This window comes from Carettochelys insculpta, chromosome 6 (assembly GCF_033958435.1).
Source record: "Carettochelys insculpta isolate YL-2023 chromosome 6, ASM3395843v1, whole genome shotgun sequence".
Lineage (NCBI taxonomy): Eukaryota > Metazoa > Chordata > Testudines > Carettochelyidae > Carettochelys > Carettochelys insculpta.
The window spans coordinates 43,123,810-43,142,145 of NC_134142.1; the positions used below are offsets into that span (position 1 = coordinate 43,123,810).

General features: G+C 46.9%; 1 protein-coding gene across 6 annotated transcripts in view; it reads right to left on the minus strand.

Moving 5' to 3' along the window:
• The window catches only part of TTLL5 (tubulin tyrosine ligase like 5), a 238,586-nt gene that overhangs the window by 219,202 nt on the left and 1,048 nt on the right, over positions 1-18,336 (minus strand). For all 6 annotated transcript variants that reach the window (XR_012646125.1, XM_074998793.1, XM_074998790.1 and 3 more), the window contains exons 2-7: positions 17,660-17,823; positions 12,684-12,790; positions 5,938-6,020; positions 3,881-3,987; positions 3,226-3,356; positions 2,352-2,434 (exon numbers count right to left, since the gene is read on the minus strand). Coding sequence is in view for 5 of the 6 variants with exons in the window: in XM_074998793.1 (XP_074854894.1) it covers positions 2,352-2,434; positions 3,226-3,356; positions 3,881-3,987; positions 5,938-6,020; positions 12,684-12,790; positions 17,660-17,736 (588 nt within the window). In the remaining variant the exon portion in view is untranslated. The remainder of the gene's footprint in view (positions 1-2,351; positions 2,435-3,225; positions 3,357-3,880; positions 3,988-5,937; positions 6,021-12,683; positions 12,791-17,659; positions 17,824-18,336) is intronic.

Here is an 18,336-nt window from a genome sequence, read left to right on the forward strand (position 1 = left end):
CTTAATTTTGAGGACCTCAAGCATACGGAAGGAAGAGAGGGGTAAGATTGGAGGAGATGATCTCACACCTTCGATCTCTAGGGCCAGCTCTGGAGCTGTTATCCAGCTACTCACCCTGTTATGTTGAGCTCCCCTTATCCCAGTAGTAGACAATGAGGAAGCTGCTGTACTGACATGGGAGCTCAGGAGAGGAATCTCCATTGTAGCTGTAAGACTAATCTGCATCAAAGGTTTGGACAACTTGATAAGCTCTCCAGCTTCACAGGCACAGGTCACTGACTGGGGAGGGATGCTGTGTACCTTGCAGGCACAACCTATTCAGCGACTTTTATTCTTCAGAGTCAGGAGACACCTCTTGCCATTAAAAAGGGGTTCATATTGGCTAATAGAGTCTTGTCCGAGTTTGTGAAGACAAATTTAGTTACCCTCCCTGTCTTTGATTCACTTGTGTCTGGTGATCTGCATTTTCCCTTAGCCTAGATTGATCTTGCGCGGGCCAACTAAAGAGCCACCAAAGAGAGCTCACACTTTCTTGAATGTCACAAAGGCAGCCTGTTTTCTCTGGCACAGAAGTAGTTTGAGGATTTTTTTTTGGGGGGGTGGGGGGAGGGGGAACCAAACCACCACACACCACTTTCCATGATCTGATTCTAGAAAGCACTCCCTGTGTGGAGGTCACACTAAGGGAACTCTTTGGGCCAAACCAGCTGACATACTCCTGGAATAGATACACGAGGGAGGTAGATCCCAGGAGGGCCCTCTGCTCAGTTCCTGGCCACTTGCCTGCACTTGAGCATGCACTCCCTCTCCTTCAAGTGAAGCCGAGTACAGCTCTGGAAAGAGTTACTCAATGCACTTGGCTAGCTGTTCCCTTATTCCATGGGAAAGGATCCAGGTAGAGAATAGATGAGGCAGCTTGGCCTCTTGACTACAGTGACAGAGAAGGGGGTGAAGAATAAACCAATGCAAAAAAGTGACTCACCAACAAGTTTTGAAGTATGCCAGAGGAACACCTGTTCTTTTAGTCCTTTAGGCTCAGAATTTATCCATACACTCCTACTACCCGCCACCCAAACCTCTTGACTCCAGGTCAGATTAACTTGCCACGAGTGAGAAACTGATGCACTGTGCAGCATGCATAGGAGAAGGCAACTGCTACAGCCAGCACACCAGGCTCAGAGCATCAGTCCTTGGGGAGGCCTGGTACCATCAAGTGCCATGAATCCTAGAAGCAGCGCCTCCCAGCCCCCAATATGTCCACACAGTTTAGCTGCTCCCTGACACTTGTGAATTTCATTTTGCTGAAAATTAACTACTTGGAGCCACCTAACAGATACAGGAGAGACAACTCAGAGCCAGTGAAGATAAGATGTATAACTATAAATACAGCAAAGCCTCGATTTTACGGGCCCCAATTGAACAGACTCAGAGCAATGGACATCTGCCCGCCTCACTGTTGTCCCTCAAGTCCAGTTAATCAGAGCCCGTAAAATCCTAAATCCCCCCTGCCAAAAAGTAGTAAGGCAACGTATCCAAACCGCCAGAACTGCCACTGCCACAGCCTGGACTGCCACCACTGGAGCCACCACACACTCCTCCCACCAGTGGGGACATATGTGGGCAGACGGCACTTGTGTACACGCCACACCCTGGTGAAAAGAGCATGTGGTGGCTCATCTGGCTGTGCAGCAGGGCCTGGTAGCTCCAGCCTCACTGCAGCAGGGCACCTCCAGCTCAGGTGTGATCCCAGCTGTGTGGCAGGCAGGCAGATAATCCAGCGCCTCCAACTCTGGTGAGTTCCCAGAATTTTTTTTTTTTTTTTTTGGCGGGGGGGTGGGAGGGCTGGGTAGGGGGAAATGGGCCCTGATAGAGGGGATGGGTGGGCAGTAAACCCTCATTTTAATGGGCTTTTGGGTTTAAACTGGACACCCCTCCCCCTAACAGTCCATCACATTGATGTTTACTGCATAGCACCCAGCTCTCCATGTCAGCCAGCCAGCCTGGGATCCCCACTCCTACTGCTTTGAGAGTCTAGCCAAGGCAGCCTGCAACATGTGGGTAGCCCAGGATGCAGTTGCACAGCTACTTATACCGCATCAAGAACTCTTTTGGTTACTACTGCACCTGAGACTCAAGGAGGCAATGGTTGTAGAACATGAATTGTGTAAAAATAGATGCTGTGGGACATGCCAGCTGCTTGGAGTGCTGACTACTATCAGTTACATAACGTTGCTGAAATGAATAGCAGGGCCACAGGCTGGTGAGATTACCATGGTACTTGCTAAAGAGTGACAGTAGGAGATGGAATGAAGCACCACCTGGGGAAGGTGAACAGTCTGCTGAACACTTACATTGTTGATCAGGTAGACACCACGCCCCCTGGAAGAGGCCACAGGTTTCACTATCCAGAGACCCTTGTCCTTTGAATAAGAACCTAGTAAAGAGAGAAGCATGGAGTAAGAGACAAGTATCAGAGAGGTAGCTGTGTTAGTCTGTATCTTTGAGAACAGCACGAAGTCCTATGGCACAGATATTTTGGAGCATAAGCTTTCATGGGCAAAGACCCACTTCATCTGGTGAAGCAGGTCTTTGCCCACGAAAGCTTATGCTCCAAAATATCTGTTAGTCTATAAGGTGCCACAGGACTTCCTGTTGTTCATGAAATAGAAGAGTAACTTTTGACAAAGGCTGTCAGGGCGTTGCCCACAGTGGGAACTTTTACAGGGCTTCTAATAATTTTAGAAGGAATGTAGACAATTCCCTCAACTGTCACGCTTTCCCTATGGTACCAGAAAGCCCCAAATGCTCTCAGACTGTTACTGCTTACATTGGAGTACTGGATCTGCCTCTCCCTCCCACTAGCATTCCCAAATGTTGACCAGAGATGTATGGTGCTGGCTACAGGATAAGCCCTCTGATGCTCAGGCCCATTAATCTCCAGGCCCTAGGATTTCTTTCATCTCCTGCGGATAGGCCCAGCTCTCACTTTGGCATGGGGTAAGCAGCCATCACAGGACAGGGATTATATAAACAAGCCAAATGAACCCATTTCTGACAGGGTTACTCTAGCCACCCTTCCCTGCAATTAGGTTATTCACAACACAAGCTAAGCTGTTTCTCTTAGGGACCCAAGCAGAGATAAGCGGATAAGCACAAAGCCATACCTACACTCACTTACTCCCTAGCTGGTGCTCAAGAGCTGGGCATTGCCAGCCAGTCACTTACTGCAGAACTCCTGATACTCTGCCGGCAGGATGAAAGTCTGAGGTAAGAGATGGAACGTCTTGAACCCATAAGTGTACTGCATGCGACTAACGTTCTTGTACAACCTGTCTTTCCGGGTCAGTTCATATGACCTGAAATTGTAAAAGCAGAATTGTGTCTCTGTGAAGCGTCCCTTGGCAACCCATCTCAGTGTCCTGACACTGAGGGTTTCGTAACTGGAGCCCTCAGCTCTAGTAGAGAAACCACAATCCCCATCAGCAGCATCCCCTCCTCTATTCCAGTCTAGGGTCTTCCCTTAGCTTTGCCAATACGTCTCAATCATCTGCAGCATTCCATGCTATTCATGTCATAGGCCTCCCAAGTCAGAGGCTGATCAGCCGTGAACTGTAGTTTTAGCGATATGGACAAAAGTTTCCAGTACCCACACAACCACTTTCAATTGTGCTCCAAATAAAATGAGAAACCCAATACCTGGGCTAAAAAGACAAGGGCATTAACTTAACTAGTGTCTTCCCATTGCCCCATAGGAATGGGGGACAATGTGTCTCAGTCCTGATGCTCTGAGACCTGTTTATCACCCATCCACAAGATACTTACAGGTACTGACCCTCAGTCCCTTCCAGACAGGAGTGAAGTTGTTCAGCAAAGCTCTTACCTGGGGAAGTGATTGACTTTCTGAGTATCTGAGAGGGTACGCAGCAGATAGGGCTTCAGGTGGGATCCTGTCCACATGAGGTTATAATCATTACTGTTGGGGTGCACCTGAGGATGGGACAAAGCCAAGGAGCAGATGAGACTGACCATACCACTACTTGTAAGTAAGCACTCTGACCTCCAGTTTGAGACCCCTCAGAAGTTTCCACTCTGACCGAGTCCCTTCTAGCCACTAAAGTCTGATATTTTTACACCAAGATGTTGCAGTGTTGCTAGGAATTTTTGTATAGCTGTCACATCCCAACCCATGATTAACTGTTGGTAAAACCATTTTCCACAGACAATAACTGCATTTATAAAACAAAAAAGCAGTCATGTAGCACTTCAAAGACGAACAACATTATCTATTTAGGTGATGAGCTTTTGTGGGACAGACCTACTTCTTCAGATCTGGAAAATCCTGATAAATGACATAAGAAGAATTTAACGGAAAGACAGAAAAAAAATAAAAACTGGTGAATCAGCTAGATAGGACAGAAGGGGGCAGAAGTGGGGTGGGAGGGGAAGAAAAATAGTTGCTACAAGTGTCTATTAAGTGAATTTTCTAGGATCACTTCAAATATCAAAAAGGTAGGGGAAGTGTCCTTGTAATGCATAAGGTAACTGATACGTTTAAGTACAAGGTGTAAAGTAAAGTATCAAACTTGATGACAAACTCCAGTTCAGAGGTCTCCCTTCGTAATCTGGTGTTTGCATTTTAAAGCAAAGACTGACTTTGAAATTTTGAATGCCAAGACCTGGTAGACTGAAGTGTTCATGGAAAAGGTTTATGTGTATTCAGATTCCTAATATCTGACTTGTGTCCATTCAGTCTTTGGCAAAGCGATTGTTCAGCCTGTCCAATATACATTGCAGAGGGGCATTACTGGCACACGATAGCATATCACATTGGCGAAGTACAGGAACACGAGCTCCTGCTTGTGCAGTTGATGTGGCTAGGTCTAGTGATGGTGTCTCCAGTGTAACCATGTGGACATAGCTGGCAATGGGGTTTGTTGCAAAGAAAAGTTCCAAGATTAGTATTTCTGTGGCATGGTGTGTTGTTGCTAGTGAGCATCTTCCTGATATTAGATGGTTGTTTGTAGGAAAGGACAGGATGGTCACCCAGGGCCTGCAAGTGTAGCACCATGTTCCAGTATAGGTTGTAGATTGTCAATAATGGGATGGAGGGGTTTGAGTTGGGGGCCATAGGTGATGTGTTCTGTTAGAAGCCTCAGGCTCAGCAAGCATTACAAAGACAGTTTCTCCACTTTTGATATTCGCAATGATCCCTGGAAGCCCACTTAATTTAATAGACATTTGCAGTAACTATTTTTAATTCCCTCCTTCCACCCCAACCCTCTTTCTGTCCTGTCTAGCTGATCCATTAGTTTCTATTTTTCTGTTGAATAACTGAGATGGAGAGTTTAATCAGGATTTTCCAGACCTGAAGTGGGTCTGTCCCACGAAAGGTCATCACCTAATAAAGTATATTGTTAGTCTTTAAAGTGCTACAGGACTGCATTTTTGTTTTGTGAAGACCCAGACTAAAGATGGCTACCTCCGAGTCCACTTGACAGTCCTGCAAAATTAGCACTTAATCCGTGTTAAACAAAAGCGTATTTAACACTCACATCTGCTAAAAGAGCCGATTGTAGAAAGGGTGCTGATCTGGAACCTGGTAGGTACTAGAAAATAATAGCACCATATCAAGCCTCCTGCCTGCTCTCTTAAGGTAAGAAGCAAGGATCCAAATGGAAAAAAAATTAACCTCTCTTCTTCCAGATAAGGACTCTTCAGAAACTGGGTTTACGTGGGGGGGAGAACAACACCCCCCCCTCACACCACACTCCTGCAGGATGACAGAATTGTGCACTGTTCCCTGACTGCGTGGCTGAAGGTTAAAAGCCCATGATCACGTGTTATATCCTGACTCTTAAAGAAGCCCAGAATTTCAACCTTTGCTGCGTATGTCCAAACTTAGCAGCTCTCAATATCCTAAAGATCTGTTGTACACACCTCATGGAAGCCATGGGCAGCCAGAATGCTGCGAACAAGACGACTGTCTGTTTTCACAATCTTATAAGACAAGCGATAATGCTCTGTGAAGAAGGCAAGAGAGAGGAGTTAGTGACAGCATCTGAGTAGGGTGACCACCCATTCTGTATTAGGAATGCCAAAAAGAAATCCCTACTTATTTTTGAAGGGCACTAAATGTCCCATATTGAGCCCCCCAACCAACCTACTGACCTTTTTCACCAGTAGCTGTGCAGGCACAGATGCTGGCAGGAGTCACTTTCCCAAGCCTTGGGGAAATGTGGGCAGCTGCCACATCCCTGGTGCTTTCCTGGGGCTCCGGGGGAGAGCCAGGGGCTGCCACTTCCCCAGAGCTCCCGGGGAGGGCCAGGGGCTGCTGCATCTTTCCTGGCTCCCTGGACCTTGGTGGAACCACTCCTGCTCACCATATCTTCCTGTCCTACATTTGGGACAGGGAGATATGGTCACCCTACATCTGAGGTGCAGACAGCCTGAATACCCAAACAACAGCAAGGCAAAATACAGGAACCCCTGCAGCTATTCAGGAAGGAAAAGTGTGCCACAGCACTTGACAGCAGTGTTCTTTGTAAACTGAGTGCTTAGGTGTAGGGTTATTAAAGTGTAATTGGTAAGCCTCATTTAAACTGGTAAGTATTGGAGCAGCCCCCCGCTTCCCATGATGGGCCGGGACAGCTCCGGCCCCACAGGGCCACTGCAGGCAGGGGTGCTCCAGCCAAGGCGGTATAGCCCTATCCATAGCAGCCCAGGGTAGGAGTGGTTGGGAAGGGTGGGGTGGCTGCAGATCAGGGCTGCCACCCCTGACCGCTACACAAAGCTACTGCTCTGGCTGGGCTTGAGTGCCCCTGTTTGCAGTGCTCACGGTCCCCAGCAGTAACACAGAGGCACCATGGTAGGAGGTACTACTGCAGCCCACATACATTTAATCGGTTAACTGGTTAAACCAAACATTTAAATGGTTAACCAAGTAAACAGGATGAACATCCCTACTTGGGTGGCTACCCAGGAGAGATTCAAATGCCACACAGCTGATTAGCAGAGTTCCTGCAGCTGACAGTAAGCTTGATGCTATTGCTGGCACACAACTGCACATGCCTCAGTGCACAGAACAAAAAAAATTCTACACATGGATGGAAAAATTTAGAGGGAATGTGACTTGGTACACTACAGTCCAACTACATCCCAAATGAGTCTCTAGATCCAATAGAACTTGATACACAAGACCCCCCTGCAACTCCAAGTGATGATGCAGCAATGGATTATACCAATCCCTCAACAAGGAATTTTCTGCCTTTAATCATTCCTGTCTCTTATGACAAGCTGTACCACCTGTTCAGAATTCAAATATGTGACTTCTAGCACAGCCCTGATGGTTTTGTTTTTTTTTTTTAAAAAAAAAAAAAAAAAAAAATAGTTCAGATTAGGATCCCAATATTTATTGCATAACTCAAAACAGATCCATGCAGACAAGACTTTGGCTCATGTCACAGGCACCACACTAACATGCACAGCTGTGGATGGGGCACAGGTCCCAAAACTTGAATGCCCACACGACAGCAACCATCCAATGCTCACACTAAACAGTCATCCAATGAATGAGACGTGAACAAAGAGCAATGCTGAACTTTGAGTCTCCTCAATTGCAAGGAGCAGGGGAGTAAAACAGCACAAGGTTTGGGGGGGGGAGGGAAAAACCACCTACAGAGAATCACAGAACCAAAAGTATTCTGCAGCATTGGAAGCAATATTTCCTGTAAGCTAACTGCTTGTATGGCTGCTCAAGAGAGAATCAAATAATGACCAGCTTATAAGGGTGTCCAGAGCACCCACAGCTGGTAATGTGTTTCCTACTGGTGGCACATGTTCGCACATGACTGTTTATTCTGCACATGGATGGAAAAGATGAGCAGGCACGTTGATTGGAAGTATTAGAAATAAAGGATTAACAGAATTAGATCACCGGATTGGGAAGACAAAAGTGACCTTTGCGTGGATCTACAAATTAAGGAGTTCAGAGAGGGAAAAAAGAATCATGAGGCTGGAACAGTGACCCAGCAAACCAAGGTACAGAAGAATTAGCATAAGGCTGAGGAATTGCATAGGTTAATTTAAGCTAAGACTAAGGAATTAAACCAATTAAAGAAAAGTATGCTATTTCAGCGAATTTGTTCATGCTGCTGAGACCCTGACTCCAAAAGGCAAGGGGCAAGAGCCTCACCACTCTGAACATTTAAACATGGAATGGACAAACCCTGGAGAACAAACCAGGTTAAACTAGAGGAATCCCAAGTCTTGTCTATGCCAAGTTTCTCAGGACAGGACACCACACTAAGGCTGTGTCTATACTTGCATTCCTCTTTTGAGAGAGGTATGCAAATGAGGTGCAGATTTGCCTATTCTTATTTCAAAAGAAAGAGTGTAGACACTGCTGTTTCAACAGTAAACCTCATGTTCAAAAGAATCATTCTTCCCTTTTTCATTCTTTCGAAATATGCAAATGAGGTACCAGATATGCAAATCGACACCTCATTTGCATACTTTTGAAAGAGGAACGGAAGTATAGAAACAGCCTAAAAGGTCCTTGGAGTTAGGAGCAACCCCAGCTTATCAACATAGCACTAATTTCTAACAAGGTTACACAGGCCAGGGTTCTCCTCCGAGAGGAGGTTATCTATCCTACCCACAAGGGCCATAAACATTCCTGCTCCAGCTGGACATGAGGAATTAGCGCATCAATTTACCAACAGAAAGGGAAAAAGAATCAGCACCTGAGTGAAAGAAGCCAACAGAAATTTAACATTGACTATGCATTGTCAAGTTGATTCTGCCTTTTCCTACTTCTTACCATGCAACCTGAGTATTGGCAATAAAAATGCACCAAGCAGCCCATACACAGATGTGAGAACCCTTGGAAGTGGTTAAGAATGACAAGAACTGACGTCTTGAATAGTTTCATTTCCCAGTCTCAATACCAGAAGAAATTGGACTTTTTGTTTATGTCTATTTTTCTGCTGGCAGTCTTGAAAATGAAGATTCCCCAAGATGTTTGGAATGGAATTTGTTATTGTCACTCCCACAATTAGCCCACTAGAGGGCACTAGCATAATTTCTGATGGATCCCACTACTGTACATCTTGGGTGACTTCAATGCAAGAGTTGGAGCTGATTGGACCTCATGGCCTTCCTGCTTAGGACACTTCAGTGTGGGAAAAATGAACAATGGACAGCGTCTCCTTGAACTGTGCACGTACCACAATCTGTGCATCACAAACACATTCTTCCAAACGAAGCCACAGCAGAGTGTCGTGGAGACACCCACGCTTGAAGCACTGGCATCAACTAGACGTGGTCATCACTAGGCGTAATAACCTCAAAAACGTCCTTCTGACACGCAGCTATCATAGTGCTGACTGTGATACAGATCACTCGCTAGTTTGCTCCAAGCTCAAGCTGAGACCCAAGAAGCTGTACCGCTCTAAACCTGCTGGAAGGCCCCGCATTGACGCCGGAAAGACGGCAAACTTGGAGAAAGCTGAAAAGTTCAGAGAGACCCTCCAGGAAAATCTGCACAGCGGCCCTGGCGGCGCCGATGTGACATCCAAATGGCAACATCTGAGAGATACAATTTACAACACGGCCTTGTCGGTGTTTGGAAGAAGAGCTAGAAACACGAACGACTGGTTCGAAGCTAACTCCGATGAGATGATTCCAGTCATTGAAAAGAAGCGCGCTGCACTCCTGGAGTACAAATGCTCACCGAGCCAGAGTACCCAGCAAGCACTTAGAGCGGCCAGAAGAACAGTACAGCAGACAGCCAGGCGCTGTGCCAACAACCACTGGCTCCAGCTATGCAGCAGCATCCAGACCTGTGCTGACTTTGGTAATCTCAGAGGAATGTACGAGGGTATGAAGAAAGCATTAGGACCCACCCAGAACAAGATGGCACCTCTGAAATCCAAATCTGGTGAAGTCATTACTGACAAAGCCAAACAGATGGAGCGCTGGGTTGAGCACTACTCCGAGCTGTACTCACGCGAGAACGTTGTGGTTGACGCAGCCCTCGATGCCGTCGAGCTCCTACCAGTAATGGACGAACTGGATCAGGAACCGACTGCGGATGAACTGAAGAGAGCCATTGACAGCACTGCACCAGGAAAGACCCCTGGCCAGGATAGTATACCACCAGAGGTAATCAAGTGTGCCGCGGACACACTCCTGGAACCCCTACATGAGCTACTGTGCCTGTGCTGGAAAGAGGGTGAGGTTCCACAGGATATGCATGATGCTAACATTGTAAGGTTGTATAAGAACAAAGGAGACAGAAGTGACTGCAACAACTACCGTGGAATCTCCCTCCGAAGAGTCACTGGTAAACTGTTCGCTCGTGTCATCCTTGGCAGACTCAAGAAGATTGCTGAGAGGGTGTACCCCGAATCGCAGTGCGGACTCTGGGCAGAGAGGTCTACCATTGACATGGTCTTCTCTCTAAGGCAGCTGCAGGAGAAGTGCAGGGAGCAGAGAAAGCCACTCTACATAGCCTTCATCGACCTGATCAAGGCCTTTGACTTGGTCAGCAGGGATGGTCTATTCAAACTGCTCCACAAGATAGGCTGTCCTCCGTGGTTACTCAAGATGATCCAGTCATTCCACAAAGACATGAGAGGAACCATTCAATATGATGGCATATTATCGGATGCTTTCAGAATCAGGAGCGGCATCAAACAAGGATGTGTGCTTGCTCCGACATTCTTCGGGATCTTCTTCGCACTCCTCCTGAAGCATGCCTTTGGATCTTCAACAGAGGGCATCTTGCTGCACACAAGATCTGATGGAAAACTCTAATTGTGCAAGGCTGAAAGCTACGTCTAAGGTGCGGGAAGTCCTCAGAGACATGCTGTTCGCAGACGATGCTGCTGTAGTGTCTCACACAGAAAACCATCTTCAAAAACTGCTGGATCAGTTCTCCAAAGCGTGCAAGGACTTTGGGCTTACCATCATCCTAAAGAAGACAAACGTACTCGGTCAGGATGTTCCTGAATCCCCATCAATCAGCATTGACAACTACAAGTTAGAGGTCGTCCACGAGTTCGTCTACCTCGGGTCCACCATCACTGACACCCTGTCGTTGGACACTGAGCTAACTAGGAAGATCGGAAAAGCAGCCACAACTCTGTCCAGACTCAGCAAGAGAGTGTGGAACAACAACAAGCTGTACACTCACACCAAAACGCAAGTCTACAGAGCCTGCATCCTCAGCACCCTCCTTTATGGCAGCAAGATTTGGACTCCGTATGCCCGCCAGGAAAAGAGGCTGAATGTCTTCCACTTGCGCTGCCTCAGGCGCATCCTTGGAATATCATGGAATGACAGAGAGTGACCAACACTGCCGTCCTCGAGCAAGCTGGAATCCCAACCATGCACATCCTCCTTAGGCAGCGTCGGCTCTGCTGGCTTGGCCACGTCCACAGGATGAATGATGGAAGGATTCCAAAAGACATCCTGTATGGTGAGCTAGCCTCTGGCAAAAGACCTGCCGGATGCCCCCAGTTGCGCTACAAAGATGTCTGCAAGAGAGACCTCAGAGAGGTAGACATCGAGCTGGACAACTGGGAAGAACTAGCAGACGACCACAGAAGATGGAGGCAGGGGTTACACAAGGGCCTTCAGAAGGGCGAGATGAGGATCAGACAGCTAGCAGAGGAGAAGCGAGCACACAGAAAGCACACTAATGACTTGCCAGACACCCACTACATCTGCAAGACATGCAGCAAGGACTGTCACTCTCGTGTCGGTCTTCATAGTCACAGTAGACGCTGTAAATGAAGTCCTCAATTGAAACTATAAAGGGCGCGATCCATAGTCTATGCAGACTGAAGGATACCTACTACTACTAATGTTGGTAGTTTCCCCCCGGCCCTCAACTTCTTGATTGAGTGACAAATCACCACCTAGATCAGTGTTTCTTAAGCTTTGAGGCCACAAAACACACAATATGTATATGTGAAACACCTATAAAAAAAAAAAAAAAAAGAGTTTTAACACAACTTACTGTTTACTCATATCAGTGGGAAATAAGTTCAATAAAACCACTTGCCAGACAGGCACAACGGCTGACATCAGGCAGCTGACTGACAACTTAGCAACAATGTATGGTGCATGTACTATGCTAGTATGGTGGCTATTTGCTACACCGCCATATAAATAGAAGATTAGAAGACAGGAGAGGCTAGCACAACGCTAGTCAACCTTGCTGTGTTGCCAGATTACTGCTCGTGACATGTAGAAATAAAAGTTTCAGTATTTCCCATTACCGTTATCGTAAAATGGCTATTTATTGTAAATTTTTGAATTTTTTTCCAAATACTCCCTGCATACCTGAAAGTTGTTTACGGAACATAGCTTAAGAAACACAGATCTAGATTCTAATACAAATAGGCCAACAAACCACTGAGAGACAACTAGATCCAATCCAGAATCAAGTAAGTCTCATTCAAGGGAGAACAGCCTCTCTCCAAAATTCAGACCTCTAGTTGCAGAACGTTTTCTAAACAGGTAGCTCCCTGCGTTGACTTGAACAAGAGCAAGAAAAATAAAATAAAATCTGTTCTCTCCCATCTCAAAAAGGAGGACGGCATCTAAGAAAGAGGCTGCCCAGAGCCTCTCCTCAGTAGAGCATGCATTGTGGAGTTGCCACAGATAATTGCACCTACCTCCAATCAGGCGGATAGAACTGTCTTTGCTCAGAATGGCTTCTGCATGAAACACTAATATGGGGATCCTTCTGCAGCCACCAGTCCACATGATGCATGGATGATCCCTGTAACACAAAGAGATGGTTTACAACCAAGAGCAACTGAGTCTTGTATACTGATTAGTCCCTACAAAGCAATGTCATACATTCCCAGGTTTCTACACCAGCCTACAGGTACAAGTGAGATAGCTTAAAGTACTGAGTAAATCCTAAAACAAAAATGTTCATTTTTGTTTAGGTCCAATCCAAAACAAAGCAAGGTCTCTTTCACTGGAGAACAGCCACCCTCCAACACAGGCTTGTAGTTAGTTGGGGGATGTTTTCCAGCTAGGTGGCTCCCAGTACAAGAAAGAACTTTGAACAGTCCCAAAACAGAGCCAATCCAGGCAGCCCCTCCTGACATTTCTTCCCTTCCTTCATTTTACCTTGAGCTTTTATATTTAGTTTATATAATTTTAACAGGCTAAGTAATTTGCATGACTTCCCAAGAGGAGCCTCACACTTCTTTGCTAAAGGTCTCAGGAATCACATCCTTACACAAAGCAAGATCCACACGCATGGACAGAAGGATACAGCATTAGCACCAACATCTACATTACTAGCTCCACTAACCCAAGGGATTGCATGTGCATGGCTGTCTTGCTTCAGATCTGTATGCCCAAGTGCATTAAGTGGCCACAGCACTAACATCCTGGGCTCACAAATTAAACAAGCAACAGGAATTACACATTATTCTACATGCGCAATGGGTAAAACCATCTGAACCCTTCCTTTCTAACTTATGTCAAAGATGGTATGATTGCAGCCCAGAATTCCACAGGGTTGTCCATTGCCACTCAGCAGCCTATAGAGGCCACAGACACCAGAATCCAATTAGCTATTTTGAGCCAAGCAGCACTGCATAAAGAGAGAATAGTGGCAAATAGGTCAATTCATTCCAAGTTCAATCCAACCCTCAACTGGGTGGTTTGGGCAGAACCCCTTCTGGATATGAGTCTCACCTCTGCTCTTTGGTTTTGCAGATTAAAAAAAATTCATGAAGGGCCCTACAAACAGAACAAACTACAAGACCAAACAAATATGCTCAGTAGGTCATCAGAAGCTGGGAGAAAATTCCTCACCTTGTTTGCAAGGAGTAGTAAAGAGGAGAGGAAAGCATTGGAATCCTGTACATTTTGCCCGCATTTAACATGTTATACATTAAGGTCTCAGAGTACACAACCCCTCTTACACATCTGACTCGGATTCCGATAGTAAGCCCTGTAGCGCAATTTCCAGTTGCTCTTAATTCACTCCCCCTGCCCTGGCTCAACCCCACCAGCTGTGCACAGCCTGGGCTCAGCCCCTGCTCCAGCTCCACTCACCCGCTACCCCTGCCTCTGGTTCTAGCTCACCACCCCTCAGGCATGACTGACTCAACCTCCCTGGTCCCCGTTCAACACTCCTGCCAGTTCACCGTCCGTGTACAGCTCTTGCTTACCTGCCACCGCCACCTCTGGCTCACCACCCCTCGCATGTGGCTCCGGTTCACGCTCCACCCCAGTTTAAAACCCCCACATGTGGCCCCATTTCAAACCTCCCCCCCACCACAGCTCCAGTTCAACCCCCTGCCAGCTCACCACCTACACCCAGCTCTGGCTCCGGCTCAACCCCCAGCAGTGCCCTTGCTCACCTGCCACCCCCACCTCTGACTCACCACCCCTTGCGTGTGGCTCCAGCTCACTCTCCACCCACCACACCGGTTTAAACCCCCCCATCCCGTGCAGCTCCAATTCAAACCTCTCACGCACAGCTCCAATTCAGACACACACGTCTCACTACCCACACCTGACTCCGGCTCCAGTTCAACCTCCCGCCATGTCCTGGCTCAACACCCCACACACAGCTTCAGCTTCACTCCACCCCTCTCCCCCCTGCAGCGCTAATCCACCCCAGCCTTATCCCCCCCACCCACCTACCTCCCACGGCCCCAACCCACCACCAGGCTTAACCCTCCCCAACTGCCCCCCCGCCACCCCAGGACTTACCTTTCCACTGCTTCCATGGTTGCAGAACATGTGTTCTGCTGGGGAAAAAGCCAGAATGCCACTTATGCAAAATCAGGGTCACGCAAGTATGTGTGGAACAGAACCCTCGTGTACTCTGAGACCTTACTGTACTTATGACATGTGCGTTAGAGGAGGAAAACTGTGAGCCCAAAACACCCACCCATCTTGAATTATGGCAGAGAGTGAGTCTGGGGGTCAGCACTGGGCAAGGGATCACGTGACCTCTCACAAAGAAGATCAGCACCCCACAAGCATGCCCAGAGGTTCTAGTACAGTGACTGGTTCATACTCTGGGTAATTAAAACATCCAGGGATTCAGTGGTCTGGTGAGTGGCTGAGAAAGGGCACTCCTCTGGAGCTGTGACAAGACTTCAAGCAGCTGAAGAGAAATGCAGCACAAACTATTGAAAGCTGCTGTGCAAATATAAGACCACAGAAGAAAAATCTGTGTGATTCTGTCTAAGCCAAAGCAGCTCACCGTCCTTATAATTCCCTGCTACAGGAAACCAAACATGATTAGTTACTGAAAAGCAAGCTCCCCAGGAGGGAGTAGGACATCCTCAGATCTATATGGATCAATCAGAAGAGAAAGCCATACAGAAGGGTGGATGTGCTGAGCAGGTAAGATTTTTGGTATTGTCTGTATTTCCTTTGAATGCACTCCAGAGAAATCTTGCCTATTTCACCTGCCTGACAACCCCAGTGGCTGATGCTTAAGTCCAGGAACTGAGCTGACGACACTGCAGCAGATACTGCATAGTTTGCTAGGCCTGCATCCTCAGTCTAGGTGCCAGGAAGAGAATATAGCCTTGGCCCAGAAGTGTTTACCCTTGTTTACTGCAGAACTCATTCCAGAGTACACATGACCCAGCATAATGAGACAAGACAGAGCCCCCGACCTCCAATTCTTGCTTCAAATCCCACACCAGTTGATAGCAACCCCGTTGAGATCTGTTCAACCAATGTTCAGTGTTACTGTAACTGTGTTGGTCCAAGAATATTAGATAATCAAGGTGAGCGAAATAGTATCTTTATTAGACAGACTTCTGTTGATGAAAAACAGCTTTTAAAAACTGACACAGAACTCTGTTGTGTCAGACTTGAAGACTCATAAGCTTAAAAGCTTGCCTCTAGCTAGCCCCAACACAAGCTGGTTCAGACAATATGAAATAAATCAATAACTTCAATGCAGTTCCCACCAAGGGGTGTCTACATCTCAAAGCCACTAGTACAACTCCTCCCCTCTGCCCTTACAATCTCAGGACAAAAAGACAATAATTGAAAGAATCATAAAATCTGAACTCTCTCCAGGGCAGGGGTAGGCACACTATGGGTGAGTCAAACAATTCACCACCAAGCTATTATTAAAATAAGGTGGCACTGTCTGTATCATTGGGTTGCAAATGTCCAGAGAAACACCTGTAGGCCTTCAATCCCCTCCATTTCTAAAGAGGTATGCAAAAAGGCTCCTGCACGGGCACCTTCTCAAGGCTAAATTAATAAGTCTGAGTGGGTCTACTCCCCAAAGAGTGATCTTTTCCATCTGCGCCCCATGAAGCATCTAATGTACAAGATCAAACATTTTCTTGCCCTCAATAAAGGCAGATCCAGTCTGTGCTCTTCACCCTACCCTTGCCTTCCCGCCCCCCCCCCCGCTTCCACCCCCCGACTTGCCCAGGCACCACATCAGTTAATTCAAGCTTGAGCCCTTCCATCTGACCCCAGAATCCTCACATGCACCTTTAGGCAAATTCAATTGCTCTCTCATTGCCACTATGCAGAGCAATACCAAGTCTGAGAACATACTAGCACCTTACATAAGTGGGAATAGAGCCAAGACAGCACAAAGGGGCTTTAGGTTAAGCTCTTCCATGAGGATTTGAATTTAGGACACCAGGCTCAGACTATCCTCCAAGCGACTGTCCACATTCATCCCTAGCATGACCTTTGTCACTTGGTGCACATATTGTGCCAGACTGTGGTCTGACTGAAGGACCCAGACCTCAGCCCTCCTATACCTTCCCTGGGATGATTGAGGTCAACTGGCCAGCTCAATTTCGTCTGGAGCAATAGGTAGGGGCCCTTTGCCTCCGAGTCCTAGCTTTTGCCAACAATTGTCTTTTTTTTTTTTTTTTTTTTTTGGGGGGGGAGCAGGGGAAGAGAGAGAGGGGAGTCTGAGTCTCCTTTAACAAGTTAATGTGGAGCAGGACACCATTCTGAAAATGGACAGCCCAGGAGCCACACAGAGATAGGAGATGCTAGACAACCCTGTGGGTTAGGGCCAACAGGAACTCCAAGATGACTGAACTAACATACATATCTCCTATTAACCTTAAATAGGATATGAGAGGGCAAGAGCGCCAATGCCCTACACAGAACAGTAGGCTGCTCTGCAACACCTTGGGCTCCCACATATGAAAACCAATGCACCCAGCAAACTAAGACTATCCATATTTCTGTGAATGATATTCATAAGACTCCACTCCAGGTGAGAAGGGGATGCCAGTGAAAGAATATAGGAAAGAGTCGGAAGCCAGGAAATGAGTGGAATGAGAAAAGGGGTGAGGAGTGGGGAGGAAAGAAAGAAGTCACAGCTGAGGTCTCATTCCCTTCCAGATGCTCACTCTGTACAGGAAAGAGAGTGGGTCCTTTAGACTCTCCAAATCAAAAATGCAGCTATCAACACAAACCAGGTGACCCTGATCCTTCTTTATAATTAAGAGCCCAAGACCCACCCAATCTATTTCCCTCCTCAGCACACAGATTTGAGAGATGATGGGTGGGGAACGTAGCTATCACACGGGCTTAGTAAATATCTTCCAAAGACTTTCGTATATCCCAAGTGAAGCATAACTAAGGTTCAGGCATTGTGTACGTTTTTACTTACTCTGGTCCTTCTTCCACCTCTTCCTCCTCTGTGGAGGAGCCAATTTCCTCCAGGTCGCGAGCCATCCCAACTGGCATCTCCTATGGGAGTTTTCATGCAGCCCAATCACAGTGGTCTCTTAGACCCCTTCATATAGAATCAGTGGATCTAGCCAGTGCAGCTGCCTGCAATAATCAAACAGGAATATGAGTACATGTCTGACCAGAATAGCCTAGGGACAAATGCCAAATGAGCACTACCTCAGCTGTTTCCAGATCTGAAGAAGCTGTTCTGTCCCAGTAAAGCTCATCACCTAATCAATTATTTTGTCAGTCTTTAAAGCAGGTGTGTCCAACCCACGGGCCACATGCGGCCCTGGACAGTTAGTAATGTGGCCCCACAAGATCGTAAATTTTTAACATTATGTTATTTATATACATTAACTATATTATATATTTTATATGGAGCCCAAGACAATTCCTCTTCACTCAATGCAGCCCAGGAAAGCCAAAAGGTTGGACACCCATGCTTTAAAGTGATACACCTCTCACAGAGCTGGGAGGAACCTTGGGAGATCATGGAGTCCAGTCCGCTGCTCTCTTGGCAGGGCCAAGACACCCAAAGAGCCTTCTCAAGGATTGAACTCACAACCCCAGGTTTATCAGGCTAATACTCAAACCACTGAGCTACCCAAGACC